Source organism: Podarcis raffonei, chromosome Z (genome assembly GCF_027172205.1).
Source record: "Podarcis raffonei isolate rPodRaf1 chromosome Z, rPodRaf1.pri, whole genome shotgun sequence".
Classification (NCBI taxonomy): domain Eukaryota; kingdom Metazoa; phylum Chordata; class Lepidosauria; order Squamata; family Lacertidae; genus Podarcis; species Podarcis raffonei.
In genome coordinates this window covers 23,222,344-23,238,733 of record NC_070621.1, presented here as the reverse complement: position 1 = coordinate 23,238,733, position 16,390 = coordinate 23,222,344, and the positions used below count along the sequence as shown (strand labels likewise).

The following is a 16,390-nucleotide window of genomic DNA, read 5'->3' as shown; positions in this document are numbered from 1 at the left end:
ACCATTTATTTAGCATTTAATCTCCGGTGGGGTGTGAGAATTCTCCTCTTTCAATCATCTCTAGACAGGCAGATTATCTGCTTACGTGCTCTATAGAGACTACCTGAATCCCAACTCCTATATATTCCCCCTTCACAAAAATGTACCTTCTGCCTGCGTTTCTCTTTCCTCTTGTCCTCTGTTGCCTGCAGCATCTTCTCTTTCCACAAGTTGAAGAAATATGAAGGGTCCGTGTAAAACTTCAAACCGTCTTTCTTGTCATCTCTAGAAAGAGCAAGTGGGGGGGTTGGGGGGGGAGGGAGAGGTAGAGAGAGAGAACTATTTTAATTTTTATTTCATAAAATTTATACACCACTTGATTAAAAAAAAAAACCTCAAAGAGAATACCGTATTTTTCGCTCTATAAGACGCACTTTTCCACTCCTAAAAAGTAAGGGGAAATGTGTGTGCGTCCTATGGAGCGAATGCAGGCTGCGCAGCTTTCACTGAAGCCAGGAGAGCAAGGGCGCACCGATCCCTCTTGCTCTCCTGGCTTCGCTTCGCTGGAGAGGCGCTGTGCAGCTTTCCCTCTCTGTGCAGCACCCTTTCAGCGAAGTGGCAGGAGAAATGGAAGGGGCTCCGTTTCTTCTGCCGCTTCGCTGGAGAGGCGCTGAGTAAAGAGGGAGAGGATTTTTTTTTTCTTGTTCTCCGCCTCTAAAACTAGGTGCGTCTTATGGTCGGGTGCGTCTGATAGAGCGAAAAATACGGTAAATTATCAGTAAGGAAAACATTCACATTGCTATGAAGGAACACCTAAATTGCATAAGCTAACCATCATGGGACAATTTCTTTTAAACTTATTAGACTCCCCAAATGGGTACAGACTTAGTAACAGAGACTCTTTTGCCAAATGCCCTACCTGTAAGGAGTAAGGATGTTGAGCGGTGGGGGCTTATCGCACCGCTGGTACATCTCCATCACAGGGTTTGGGATGGAATTGCGAGACACCACCTGTTGGTTCTGAATGGTGGAGCTCTTGAAAGCTTTCCGCATGTTGATATCCTGCAGCGAGACTGGAAATGCAAGGCAGAAACGTGAAAAGGATGAAACTCAACCCTGCGCACCCGCAATCCCAACACACAATGCGGGTTTTGTTTCCTACAAATCACGCACTGGTTCTTTGGTGTGATGATTCCCATGCTTATCCTACCATCTCAAGGCAGGTAACGCTTTACACTATACTGCAATTTGTTATAACCAGTATTTTAAATATTTAAATACGGGGGGGGGGGGGGAGAGCGAGCGAGCGCAAGATTAAAGACAGAATCCCACCACCTACTGAAACCTAAAACTCCTGCCTGCCAGATCATAATCTCCCCCATCTCTCAAGAGCTAGGTTTGACAGATAACACAAACACTTTAAAAAATAAAAATAAAAACGCTGTAATTCACTATGACAAATATTATTTGTAATATAAATACAGGGGGAAAACAGTTTAAATACAGAAAAAGCAAGTTAAATATTAATACAATTAAAAGTAATTAACAATGGGTAATCAATATAACCAGTTAATGAACTAACAATCCTATGCAATCTACTCAAAAGGAAGTCTCACTGAGTTCAGTCGGAGACTTACTTCCAGGTAAGTGTGCATACAGTTGAGACTTAAAGATCGTAACCCTAAGATTTAGAGAGCTGTTATCTCACATTTACTTACTTATAAGCGGCATCGAGAGTGGAACCATGAAAACTGCAGTGACGATCTCTGCTTTGAGAATTCTTGCAGGTTTTAAGATGTGCTATAAGTATGAGCATACTTTCTACAAAGACCCTGTTACTTCAGGGGTGGGGAACCTTGTGGGCCTCCAGATGTAGCTGGACTTTATCCCCTGATCATTGGCCACATTGCCTGGCGCAATGGAAATTGGGAGTCCAAAAACACCTGGAGGGCCAGAGGTTCCCCACCCCTGATTTACCTCTCAGGATAAATGAGCCTGATGCAAGAAAAAAAAGCTCAGCACCTTCTTGCTGGCTTGGAGAGCAGACCAGGGCAGGGGCTGGAAAGGTGCAAACCAGCCCGCGCCGTCTTCTGTAGATCTGCTCCCAAGGTGGAAAGTGTGGCAGTGCTTGCTTTTATAGCAAAACAGGACCTTGGCCAACACCCACACCCCAGCTGTATCCAATCAGCCAAAGTACCTGCCCTGGGACCTTGGGCAAAAGGGCAGGTGATAAATTGCTATAGCAACCACAACACCCCCCAGGATATTCTATGCCTTCTGCATCACCTACGCTTTCCAAGAAGCAGCAGTTATCCAGCTCCACTACTGAGCGGTGGTAGAACACAAGCAATTACTTCATCAGATTTCTGAAAAAGATTAAGGTTGCTAGGAAAGCAGGGGGCCAGTATGATTTGTGGGGGGGATGGCAATTTTCTGATTAACGGAAATGACAGATGGGGAGATTAGACAGCTGTTCATGTGGCTAAACTGAAGGTTCCTGTTTTCAATTTTTCAACAAGACTGATTTTAAAAAAAAAAACAACTGGCAAGAACTTTCCGGGCCTATCATCAAAGTACAGTCATACCTTGGGTTACAGACACTTTGGGTTGCGCGATTTCAGGTTGTGCACCAAACATGGAAGTACTGGAACAGGTTAATTCTGGGTTTCGCCGCTTGCACATGCGCAGAAGCGCCGAATTGCAACCCGTGTGTGCAGACGCGGCGCTGTGGGTTGCGAACGCTGCGGGTTGTGAATGTGCTTCCTGCATGGATCACCTTCGCAACCCGAGCATCCACTGTACAAGGAAGGGGAAGACCTACAGAGGAAGAAGCAGGGAGAGGATGGATTGCATTGCACGTTCCTTGCTCTGCCTGAACTTCTCTCCCAGCCAGCAAGAGTGTGCCGATGTTTTCTGCCTGCCTCATTTTGCTTGTTCTGTGAGATATCTGCTAGTAGGTAACAGTGTTGTGCTGATTACAGGTTGGGGCATTGGAGTCTGATTGATCAGCCAGGGAAAGACTGAAGGTGGGAGTTGTGTGTGTCAGGCAGCTAGCATAGAAAAGAACTGTGTTAAAGCAAATACTAGAACTATTATCTATTGTTGAATAAGTGAAACAGAATTATACTCAAGAAATCTAACATCTGCCTTTATTGGTGCATCTGAGCTCACACCTCTTACACTCTTCTGAAAAGGTTAAGTGTGGGTGGCAAATATGGATCTAAAACAGGGAGCAGAGAGGCTGTGTCCCTCCTTATGTTGTTGGACTACAGCTCCCATCATCCCCCCAGCCAGCATGGCCAGATATCAGGGGGGATGGGAGTTGGAATCCAACAACATCTGGTGGATTACATGTTAGACCACTGTATCCTCCTGTGTCCCTCAGGGCTCAATTCATAGAATCATAGAATCATAGAATCATAGAGTTGGAAGAGACCACAAGGGCCATCGAGTCCAACCCCCTGCCAAGCAGGAAACACCATGAGAGCACTCCTGACATATGGTTGTCAAGCCTCTGCTTAAAGACCTCCAAAGAAGGAGACTCCACCACACTCCTTGGCAGCAAATTCCACTGTCGAACAGCTCTTACTGTCAGGAAGTTCTTCCTAATGTTTAGGAAGCCAGTGTGGTGTAGTGGTTAAGAGCGGTAGACTCGTAATCTGGGGAACCGGGTTCGCGTCTCCGCTCCTCCACATGCAGCTGCTGGGTGACCTTGGGCCAGTCACACTTCTTTGAAGTCTCTCAACCCCACTCACCTCACAGAGTGTTTGTTGTGGGGGAGGAAGGGAAAGGAGAATGTTAGCCGCTTTGAGACTCCTTAAAGGGAGTGAAAGGCGGGATATCAAATCCAAACTCTTCTTCTTCTTCTTCTTCTAGGTGGAATCTTCTATGCCCCATGTTGTTTAATATCTATATGGAACCACTGAATGGAGTCATCTGGAGTTTTGGCATTCACTGTTGGCAGTATGCTAATGACAGACAACTCTGTTTCTCCTTTACAGTGGTACCTCAGGTTAAAAACTTAATTCATTCCGGAGGTCCATTCTTAACCTGAAACTGTTCTTAACCTGAAGCACCACTTTAGCTAATGGGGCCTCCTGCTGCTGCCGCACCGCTGGAGCACGATTTCTGTTCTCATCCTGAAGCAAAGTTCTTAATCTGAGGTACTATTTCTGGGTTAGCGGAGTCTGTAACCTGAAGCGTCTGTAACCCGAGATATCACTGTACATCTGCAGGTGAGGCAGTGGATGTGCAGGACCACTGTTTTGCCTCGGTAATGGACTGGATGAGAGCCAACAAACTGAAGCGCAATCAGAGGCACTGTTAGTGAGTGGTTCCCCAGAACAGTTAGGTGGAAGATTACCTGCTCTTGAGAGGGTTACAGTCCCTCTTATGCAGCAGGTACGTGGCTTGGGGGTGCCCCTGTATCCATTCTGTTGCTTAAGGCCCAGGTGGCCTCGGTGGTGTGGAATGCCTTCTGTCAGCTTTAGCTGTTGGCTCAGCTGTGCCCCTATCTGGACAGGGATAGCCTGATTTCTGTGGCCTCCTCTGGAAATCTCTAGGTTGGATTACTGCAATGTGATATACGTGGGGATGCCTCTGAAGACAATTCAGAAACTTCAGCTGGTGCAAAATGCAATGGCCAGATTGCGCACCAGAACATGCTGGTTTGAGCATATATCACCAATCCTGGTACAACTGCACTGGCTGCCGATTAGTTTCCGGGCCCAATTCAAAGTGCTGGTGTTGACCTATAACATGGCTCAGGAGCTCAATACTATAAGGCTCACCTCTCCCCATACAAAGTGACCCGACCCTGTGCTTGTCATCTAAGGCCCTTCTATATATCCCCCATTCCAGAGAAGTTCAGAGGGCGACAACAAGAGAACGGGACCTTTCTGTAGTGGCTCCCTGATTGTGGAATGCTCTCCCCAGAGAGACTTGTCTGATGCCATCAATACATGTATTTAGGCTCCAGGCAAAAACATTCCTCTTTACCCAGGCCTATGGCTATTAAATAAGCTATGGCTTGTGAAAATGTGAGGGAGAGGACTGCTATTAGGATGACTATATTATTATTGGGCTGCCTGTCAGTATGTTTTTAATTAAGTTTTTGATTATGTTTTTATCATTTATGTTCTGTAATGTGTTTTTAATGTTGTACACTGCCCTGGGATCTTTTGACAAAGGGCAGTATATAAATTGAATTAATAATGATCAACTGCACATTTATTCAAAATCCAGTTAAAAGTATTTCAATTAATTCAACAAAACTGATGAACTTGATCTATTGATATCAGCTTTTCAAAATCTGATAGTCAAGTACAGTTCCAGTGGCCCTCACACAGGTTACCCCCCCGCCCCCTGCCCCGGGATGGTACTGCCTATTTTGAGAGCCACTGAATTATAATATCAGCGAAGAAGGCTAGGGTATAACTCTGCTCTAACCAACTAACCATAGTATTTGGGGGGGGCATGGGGGGTTGTGTACCTTAGGAGCAGTCACTGATGGGAGTCACCACCTGCAGCTTGAAGTAAAGGGACCCCTGACCGTTGCGGACGACTCTGGGGTTGCGGCGCTCATCTCGCTCTATAGGCCAAGGGAGCCGGAATACAGCTTCCTGGTCATATGGCAGGCATGACTAAGCTGCTTCTGGAAAACCAGAGCAGTGCACAGAAAAACCGTTTACCTTCCCACCAGAGCAGTGCCTATTTATCTACTTGCACTTTGACATGCTCTCAAACTGCTATGTTGGCAGGAGCAGGGACCAAGCAACAGGAGCTCACCCCGTCGTGGGGATTCGAACCGCTGACCTTTTGATCGGCAAGCCCTAGGCTCTGAAGCTTGAAGTAGCACAACCCAAAATGCAGTGAGAAAGACACCAAAGGTTAAGGTTGTTTTGAGGAAAGTTTTCCAGCTGCTGATGGAAAAACAAGTGGGCTTATCCTGTCCTTCAGAGCTCATCTTTCACTCCCCCAGCGGATTAGTAGAGAAAACTAAGTGCTAAAGCTAATCCTGCAAGAGCAAGAATCCTTCCTCACCACCTGTTGAGAACATAAAGAGGTAAAAAAATAAATAAAAATCAAGGCCAGCAGAAATGAACAACAAAAGTAAATGGTAAGGGCCACCAACTGATCTGTAAGTGGTCAGGTGGTCTGATTTAGTTCAGCGACAATAATGTTTGGGTGTAGGGGACACCCTCCCCAAACCGTAGAAATTACCGTATTTTTCGCTCTATAAGACGCACCAGACCATAAGACGCACCTAGTTTTTGGAGGAGGAAAAAAGGGGGGAAATATTCTGAATCTCAGAAGCCAGAACAGTAAGAGGGATCGCTGCACAGTGAAAGCAGCAATCCCTTTTGTTGTTCTGGCTTCTGGGAAAGCTGCGCAGCCTGCATTCGCTCCATAAGACGCACACACATTTCCCCTTACTTTTTAGGAGGGAAAAAGTGAGTCTTATAGAGCAAAAAATACGGTAATAAATGGTAGGATTTTGATTATTTGGAGTACTGAAGTGAAGATTGGAAGCCAGTGGAAAAATACAGGCTAAGTTTCCTTCCAAGTCAGGGTCTCACCTGGGATACAGGCATTAGCATGACAAAAAGTGTTGATGGCCCATCAAAGAGGAATCCTTGGCCCTAGGCAGACAGAGGTTGCCATGGTGATGGGGTATGTGTGTGAGGTGACAGGAAAATAGTCTTTTTAGAAAAGTGTGCTGGGAAAAAGAAGGGAGAAAAAAAGAGAGCTATATGTTGGGCAGGCTGGCTGAAGGCAGGCTGGGAGAAATGCCTTGGACTCCAGTGCTGCACTGATGTGGGGGACAATCCCCTCTTGAAATGACCATGCTGCAAGATCTGGAATCTCTCCATGCAGACTGAAGGTGTAAGTATGTGTATAAATCACATTTCTTAAAGTTATGACAGTCTCAACCGTGCCTTGTGGGGCTGGCACCCAACTTTTGTAACAATAATGTATTTCTCCCTCATGCACAGGAAAGCCTTGCTTCTGTCCATGCCCTGCTAACTTCTATGTTTGATCAATGTAGGCAATGTGTTAAATATGGGGCTGCCTCTGAAACTGCAGTTAGTGCAAACTTCTGTTGCAAGACTGCTAACTGGGACTCTGCACAAGGAAAATATATTGTTAGTGCTGAGATATCTGCACTGGCTCTCAGTCCATTTCTGGGACACGGGTGGTGCTGTGGTCTAAAACACTGAGCCTCTTTGGTTGCTGATCGGAAGGTTGGCGGTTTGAATCCCCACAATGGGGCGAGCTCCCGTTGCTCTGTCCCAGCTCCTGTTAACCTAGCAGTTCGAAAGCATGCCAGTGCAAGTACCGTGTTTTTCGCCCTTTCGACTCACTTTTTCCCCTCCAAAAATGAAGGGGAAATGTGTGTGCGTCCTATGGGGTGAATGCAGGCTTTCGCTGAAGCCTGGAGAGCGAGAGGGGTCGGTGCGCACTGACCCCTCTCGCTCTCCAGGCTTCAGGAAGCTATCCGCAAGCCTTGGGAGCCCGCGGGAGTTCCCACTGGGCTCCCTAGGCTTGCAGAGAGCTGCCTGCATCCTGAAGCCTGGAGCGCGCCCCAGGTTTCGGGCTTCGCACAGCTCTGCACAAGCCTCCCACGGCTTGCGGAGAGCTGCCTGCATCCCTGTGGATAGCAGCCTGTTCTGGGGGCTGGGAAAGCTCGGGCTTCCCCCGCCCCAGCCCCGCGCCTGGGGGAAAAATAATTCCCCCCCTTTATTTCCCCCCCAAACAAACTAGGTGCGCCCTATGGGCTGGTGCGCCCTATGGGGCAAAAAATACGGTAGATAAATAGGTACCACTGCGGTAGGAAGGTAAATGGCGTCTCCGTGCGCTCTGGCACTTGTCATGGTCCTTGGTGCACCAGTAGCGGTTTAGTCATGCTGGCCACATGACCTGGAAAACTGTCTGTGGACAAACGCCGGCTCCCTTGGCCTGAAGGTGAGATGAGTTGCACAACCCCATAGTTGCCTTTGACTGGACTTAACCGTAGTGGGATCCTTTACCTTTTACCTTACCATTTTTGGGTCCAATTCAAATTGTTGTTGCTTACATTTAAAGTTATTCACAGTTTGGGTTCAGGGTACCTGTTATATCATCTTTCCCTATATTAAAAAAACTCACCCCCACCACCCCACTATAATAATTTTAGCATTTAAAAAAACACACATATTGTTTGATGAATTGGGGACACTTTAATTTCCCAAAATACCTACACCTGATAGGTGTTACCTTTTAAAATACATTTCCCTTATCTTACAGGTAGGAGGGAATGCCTATTCAGTGATGGTGCGCATGGCATCTCAAAACAAAAGAAAACATGCTGGTGGGGGGCATTTTTATTATGATGCAAATTTATTTATGGTTCAGTTATAAGTCATATAAATAATGGGCCAATATTTCTTTAAGTGGGTCCATAGAGAAAAGACAAAGCTATGTTTGTTTGTTTGTTTGTTTGCTTGCTTGTTTGTTTTTGTTATTTGTTATATTTTATTGGTTGCTTTTTTACCAAGGTAATTCAAAGTGACTTATGATGTATAACAGGCATGTCCAACAGGTAGATCACTGGACGTCTGCGGTAGATCACTGGTAGATCATTGGCTCCCCCCAAAGAAGCTGAACAACTGTGGCTCCCCTAAGAAAAGCTCAACATTTTACCTCCTCCCTGAAAAAACTCAACAACTTTGACCTGAACCTCCCAAAAATGGGCCTTCCTCCTTCCTAAAAAAAAACTCAACAACTTTGACTGGAAGCCCAAAAAAGGGGGTAGATCACTGCTAGTTTTTAACTCTGTGAGTAAATCGCAGTCTCTTGGAAGTTGGCCACCCCAGATATCCCACTTTATCACTACCCTAAGGAGTCTGGGACGCGGGTGGATCTGTGGGGTAAACTACAGAGCCTAGGACTTGCTGATCAGAAGATCGGCGGTTCAAATCCCCACAATGGGGTGAGCTCCTGTTGCTCGGTCCCTGCTCCTGCCAACCTAGCAGTTTGAAAGCACCTCAAAGTGGAAGTAGATAAATAGGTACCGCTCTGGCGGGAAGGTAAACGGCGTTTCCGTGCGCTGCTCTGGTTCACCAGAAGCGGTTTAGTCATGCTGGTCACATGACCCGGAAGCTGTACGCCGGCTCCCTCGGCCAGTAAAGTGAGATGAGTGCCGCAATCCCAGAGTCGGTCACAACTGGACATAATGGTCAGGGGTCTCTTTACCTTTACTTAAGGAGTCTCAAAGCGGCTAACAATCTCCTTTGCCTTCCTCCCCCACAACAAACACTCTGTGAGGTGAAGCCAAGAGACTTCAGAGAAGTGTGACTAGCCCAAGGTCACCCAGCAGCTGCATGTGGAGGAGCGGGGAATCGAACTGGGTTCACCAGATTACAAGTCCACCGCTCTTAACCACTACACCACAAACGCATACACTAAAGCTAGCATAAAATGGAAAGACAAAGAAAAATCTAAAAGGCCATTGTGTTTTAAAAGGCAGAATTAAAACATCTCACTCACAGGACACAGATAACTAAGGCCCATAGAATCATGGAATTGTAAAGTTTGAAGGTGCCCTGAGGGTCATCTAGTCCAACTCCCTGCAATGTGGAATCTCTACTAAATCATCCATGACAGATGGTCATCCAACCTCTGCTTAAAAACCTCCAAGGTTTTTAAGTCCACTGCCTCCCGAGGGCGTCTGCTCCACTGTCGAGCAACTCTTACTATCAGAAAGTTCTTGATGTTTAGTTGGAATCTCATTTCTTGTAACTTGAATCCATAGGTTCAGGTCCTAGCCTCCAGAGCAGAGAAAACAAGCTTGCTCCATCTTCCATGTGACAGCCCTTTAGATATTTGAAGATGGCTATCACATCTCCTCTTTTCCAGGCTAAACATACCCAACACCCTCAACCATTCCTCATGAGACTTGGTTTCCAGACCCATTATCATTTTGGTTGCCCTCCTTTGCACAGTTCCAGCTTGTCAGTACGGTATTCTTTTTAAAGTGTGGCACTCAGAACTGTACACAGTATTCCAGGTGCGGTCTGACCAAGGCAGAATAGAGCTGGACTATTACTTCCCTTGATCTGGACACCAGACTTCTGTTGATGCAGCCTAGAATACCATTAGCTTTTTTTGCTGCTGCATCACAGTGTTAACTCATGTTAATCTTGTGGCCTACTAAGACCCTGAGATCCTTTTCACATGTACTACTGGTAAGCCAGGTGTCCCCCCATCTTATATTTGTGCAGCTGCTTCTATCTGTTTAAGTGCAGAACCTTACATTTGTTCCTCTTGAAATTCCTTTTTTAAACGTTTTGGCCCAGTTCTACAATCTGTTAAGATGACATTGAATCCTGATTCTTTCTTCTGTGGCATTAGCTACCCCTCCCATTTTGGTGCTATCTGCAAATTTGATGAGCATCCAAAAGGTCTGGCAGAAAAGAAATGATTTTGCCTGGTGCCTGAACATTGACAGATGATTGACAGATGCTGGGTAAATGCATGCTAATCACTACATGGGACTATCTCATTGATAACTTTAAGCTGCTTTGGAAACCTGGCCTATGATGAAGATGATGATGATAGTAACTAATGTGAAAAACACCTCATTATCATTGCCTTTTCAGAACGCTTACTGGAAGAAGAAAGCAACCAAGGAAGTAATGGAGATCCTTCCAGGCTGCACACCTTTGTGCATTTACTTGGGAATAAGTCCCCCTGAAATTCTTGGGAGGCATTTCTGAGGAAAAATGATTGGTCAGCTGAGAATATAGCTTCTCAACAAATATGCAATTCTTTTCAGAGACTGAAAATTCAGTGGTGAAACCAGAGGCTTGTTCTTTTCATCATGAGATACTGAAAGACTGACATTTCCCAAGGTCCAGGTTTGTGACTTTGTTAACCCAAACTGCTTGCATTCAACAGGACCGTACATTGTGCTTTAGATAAAAGGTCCCTACTGCAAAATAAGAGGGGGGGAAGGGGGAGTGCTTTGTTGTTGTTTAGTCGTTTAGTCGTGTCCGGCTCTTTGTGACCCCATGGACCAGAGCACGCCAGGCACTCCTGTCTTCCACTGCCTCCTGCAGTTTGGTCAGACTCATGTTGGTAGCTTCAAAAACACTGTCCAACCATCTCGTCCTCGGTCGTCCCCTTCTCCTTGTGCCCTCAATCTTTCCCAACATCAGGGTCTTTTCTAGGGAGTCTTTTCTTCTCATGAGGGGGCCAAAGTATTGGAGCCTCAGCTTCACGATCTGTCCTTCCAGTGGGCACTCACGACTGATTTCCTTAAGAATGGATAGGTTTGATCTTCTTGCAGTCCATGGGACTCTCAAGAGTCTCTTCCAGCACCATAATTCAAAAGCATCAATTCTTTGGCGATCAGCCTTCTAGTGCTAGAATCCATAAATCAAGGATGGATAACCTGAGATTGAAAGCCTAAATGTTGCTTTTTGCCTAAATTGAAATCTGTGACAAAGGGGTTAGTTTAATCTCTGGTTTGCTACTAAAGGTGAATTACTGTGTCATGAAATTGTGCATGGCTAAAATGTATGCCACCAACATGAAAAGTTTGGAAAGCTCTGGGTTAGGGGTTTATTAGGCAGGACAAACCAGTTTAATTTCCTTAGGGAAATGAAGAGATCCTAAAAAAAGGCTAGAGGCATTTTACAGGCAGGGTAAAACAGATATCCATTCTAGCAGAAATTAGGTTTATTAAAAACAGTGTTAGAAAGTTAAAAGAAAGTTATAATTACATCTTTAAAAGAAGTTTTGACTGAAACAAGGTACTGTGCCTTTACTAGTGAAACCACTAAGCTTTATCCCACAGAGTGCTTGTTACTAAAATTCCAATTTTGCTTCCACTGTGCCTCATCTTTAATTTATCCCCAGTGCAAGAAATAAGGGGGCACAGGATCCCTACAATGAGTCCTTGTTGCTGAATTATAGTAAATGCTACCATGCACATAGAATCTCTGAATTAATAGTTGTTTTTGACAGAGTCTCTAAGTTTAAATCACCCAGACCCAATCATGTTACCTTGCTCCCATTTTTACTGAGGGAGTTTGACACACCACCCACGTTTGGCTCTAACCCTATCCACCTTGGCATGCAGCCCCTAACAAATTACTCTCCCAAATGACTGAAGGACTCTCCAACCCTGCCATAAATCATCCTTTTCATAATGTATGGTTCAAAAAGCCCTAATATTCTAAGAAAACAGATTGTTTACTAGAATTTCCTTTTCCTGGGAGTGTTTTGCCTGTTCCACGGCAGGGTTTTGTTGTACTGAGTCACAAAGGGAAGCTTGAAAATGGCAATGCTTAATTAGCGCTTAAGGAAGCAAAACATCTAAATGCAGTTCTGTTCTCCTTGACCAGATAAACAAAACCAAAGGTTAATGTGACCCAAGTGGTTGCTACTAATGCTGCTTACCTTCTTCCACAGTGGAGTCCAGTTGGGTGACCTTGATCACCAGAAGATCAACTCGCTCTTGCAGAGAATTCATCCGCATGTAGAAACTATTGGCTTCATTAAAAAGCTCCCCGAATATGTCTTCAGCATGTCTGCCTGAAATACCATGAAACAAAAGAGGTGACCTGTTCCAGGCAAAATAGATTGAGGACCCTTTCAGGTAGTCAAAGGAAAGCAAATTTGTTTACGAACCAGAAGGCAGAAGTAATAGCAACAAAACAAGTGAAGGAGTTTTTTCTACAACACAGCATACCGTTCTTTTAATTTCCTGGAAATGCTTTTATTCCATTTTCCAGTTTAACAGCACAAGAAGCCCCATACAATAAACACAACACAAAGGTTAGCCTGCCCTAACTGGACATGTGTTGCCAGAGGCTGTGTGTCAGAATCAGTCGCTAATACATATGTTACAAAGGAATACCGTATTTCTACGAAATCATTTTCCGTTGTATATCAGCAAATAGTTCAGATATGGTAGCACAGCCTTCTCCAACCTGGTGCCTTCCAAAAGTTTGACTGCAACTCCCATCAGCCCCAGCCAGCTGCTGGTAGTCCAAAACATGTGGAGGGCACCAGGTTGGCAGTGTGGCAACATATAGTAATTATTTCAAATAACCATTAATAGATTTATTCACCTACATACATTTGACTAATCCTCTTTCTACGGCTATGCTGGTGACCACCATCGTATCTTGTGACTGCAAATTCTAAAAATATTAATTATGTGCTGTGCAAATAAATACATCTTCCAGTCTGCCTTGAACCTTCCGCCAACAAGCTTAACTGGGTGACCCATGATCCCAGCATTATGAGAGAGGAAGAAAAATGCACCTGTCTACTTCCTCCATGCCAGGGGTCACCAACATGGTGTGCATGAGCACCAGTGTGCCTACTATGTACCTCCTATGGTGCTTGCAAAAGTTCTAAGTAAATATTCCCTTAAAAATCCAAAATGCATGATAGACTGTTGCTCTTCCTGCTCAGTTCTTGTCTGCAGTGGCTCAGCCTTTCCTACATTGAATATGCTGCATTAGACGTGCTCACATTTCATTAGATACAAAGATTGGACACCCATCCTCTAATGAACAAACAAGAGTGCAAAAGACATCCTCCTTGTTAGCAAGCGCAGCAGTGGCTCCTGCATGTGCCCTTTCTTCCATGGATTTTGTGATTGGGCCAGTGGCACTCACCCAGAATTCCAAATGTGCCCACAAGCCCCAAAAAGTTGCTATATGCCATCATAACTTTTATAATCTTCAATTATGCTTCTTTTGCATATATTTTGAAAATAAACTAACCCTCCCCCAATATATTATAACTTTCACTTGCAGAAAGATGCTCCAGCCCCCTTTTCTGTACCTTCTACAGCTTGACAAAATCTAATGCAAGAGAAATCTGAAATGAGCGAACAAATGCATTCTTAGACTGGAACTACACATTACTTTAAACAAGGGGCTGCAAAAGGAAACAGCAATGGTAAGTTTCATTCCACCATAACATCTTGGATCACTTATAGTGCTTTGACCAGGCCAGTGCAGAGCTTGTCTGAGGTCCAGGGTGGGAGTTTTGTCCATAAGATGGACCACTGCAGTGCAACCGCCTCATCTGATCTGATGCTACACACTAATTTGCATTAACACAGATTCAGATTTTACTCAAAACAAAAAAAAAAATTCCTTCCAGTAGCACCTTAAAGACCAACTAAGTTAGTTCTTGGTATGAGCTTTCGTGTGCATGCACACTTCTTCAGATACACACAGATTTTACTATTGAAGTCTTGAAGTGCATATGGACAGGCATGGCCGTTTCACCCATTAAGCTCCAGTTCGGCTGGGAAGGATGGGGGCATTTTTGGATGACAGTGTAAGTCTGGCAGGCCCCTGGCAGGGCCTTCTGGCCAACTTAGCCCTCCAAGGCCTGCAGCAAGTGTACCCAGCTTCCTTCTCCCCTGCTTTGGCCTGTCCTTGACGTTATGGGATTGTGTATTTCTGTTCCTATCGCCACCGGCTGTTATCGCTTGCTGTTTTTCAGCCTTGGGTTCTGAATATGCACCTGGATATTTTGTCCCTTTTGTTTGCTTCCCGTGTTTGGTGCGTCCCCCCACCTTTTCTCAAGGCTGCAATTATTATAGTGAGGGGATTTTTTTCAGCTGGAACTCACTGGAGCTCAGTTCCGGCTCTTCTCGGGTGGACACCATTGCCGTTATAAGAGAACAAGGGAGGCATTCGTAGTGAATTCCAGCACCTCTTTTTCTAGAAAAATAGCAATGATTATAGTACAGTACATGAAGCTCATTTGTGCGGGGGTTGCGTTCCGGGTCATTGCATGTGCCAACAGTCACACGTAAGCCTGTTCCACCCCAATTCTGGGACTGAAAACCACACATGTATTGGCAGTTGCACGTCAATAGGACGCATGTAAAATGGTCGCCACCTGTACCAACTTTGTGCCACAATTGGGGGCAAGGAAAGCAACACACTGGCATGTCTTTCCATATGCATGCATTTACAAACATGTGCCAAAACCACTCTTATTCCCCTTGGTGGTGTCTTCTCAGAGCCTGTAATTTTATAATGCTGCATTGCGAATGATGTATAATTGTGTGTGTGTATACAACCCTGGTAAATGTGGGATAACTAGTCTCATATAACCAACATTCTTGAGTCTAATTAATGCATGAAGGGGTTCAGACCATAGAAAAAGCTGTCCTGACAGGCTCAGGTTTTCTTTTTCTTTTCTTTTCTTTTTTGCAGCGAGAAGTTGGGAAACAGGGACATCTGGTAACCTTATCCTAGAATCCTCCCTCCTCCTTCCCAAAGCCTAGTTAGTGCTTTCCCAGCTCAACTCCTTCCCAAAGCCCAGTGCCCTCCTAAAGCTCAACCACTTTGGGAAAAGCACCATTTGACAAGGCAGTGTGCAGTCTGCAGATTCCTTGTCAAAGTACTATTGCAGCCCTCTTGTATGAAGGTTGGACCTCCCTGAACTACATAATCAAGACTTTGTTCCCCTCCAGTCTACCTGAGAAGCACAAGGTGTGAAGAGGCTACACTCTAACAAGCCTCTATTGAGCACCTATACCAATAATTTAGCAACATTCACCACTTTGCAACTAAGCCAAGTTTTACCGCCTGTGCAACTTTTCTGACTGATGCATGGAAAAATGAACCTCTGAAATGATCTCTGAAAAGTTTGCACCGTATGTTCCGGCATATAAGACGACTTTTTAACCCAGCAAAATCTTCTCAAAAGTCAGGGGTCATCTTATATGCTGGGTATGGTTGTGGGGGGTCGCCTGAGTGAAGCGGCGGGGGGCTTCAACTATTTAAACGGCCACAGCGCATTTTTCCCTTGCCTTCCCTTGCCGTTTTGCCTTGCTCCTTCTAGCTGACTTCATGGCGCAAGCCCCTGGCTCCTTTGTTTCACCCTCGGCTGCTACAGTGTGTGTGTGAAGAGGCGGCAGGAGAGCAGGCAGGAAGAGGAGGCTGCTTATCTCTCCCTGCGTGTCTCTCTGCTGAGCATCTCGTCAAGCAGGGATTTTTTATTTTATTTTTTAAGTCTCTAGATGGAGCCACTCAATGCAGCAGAGCGCACATTTTTATTAAGCATATAGCTCTCTCCTCTCCTCTGAGACAGCTGATCCCAACCACCCGCCCTTTGATGCCGCCTGGCAGGTTGCTAAGATCGCCTGTCTGAAGCCCTGCTGGGGCTGCTGCTGCCGCCGCCCTCTCAGCCTCCTCACGCCAGGTCCAGTGTCTGCGATCCAGGATGGCTTCACCGCCGCTGGTGCCGGACCTTGTGGAGCGCCCATGCTGCTGCTGCAGAAGCTGCCGGGCTGGCAGCCATCAGCGCTGGTTTGTGGCTGCCGCAGAGGTTCCTACTATTAAATTGCTCTGTCTTTACAAGTGTTTACATGGATTAGAGTTCCTCA

General features: G+C 45.5%; 1 protein-coding gene across 4 annotated transcripts in view; it reads right to left on the bottom strand.

Moving 5' to 3' along the window:
• LOC128406157 (actin-binding protein WASF3-like) overlaps nucleotides 1-16,390 on the bottom strand; it is a 72,524-nt gene that overhangs the window by 7,436 nt on the left and 48,698 nt on the right. For 3 of the 4 annotated variants that reach the window (XM_053373191.1, XM_053373189.1, XM_053373188.1), the window contains exons 3-5: nucleotides 12,424-12,558; nucleotides 899-1,052; nucleotides 147-264 (exon numbers count right to left, since the gene is read on the bottom strand). In XM_053373191.1, coding sequence (XP_053229166.1) covers nucleotides 147-264; nucleotides 899-1,052; nucleotides 12,424-12,558 — 407 coding nt within the window. Of the gene's footprint in view, nucleotides 1-146; nucleotides 265-898; nucleotides 1,053-12,423; nucleotides 12,588-16,390 lie in introns of all 4 variants that reach the window. The other variant, XM_053373190.1, reaches the window with a different exon arrangement.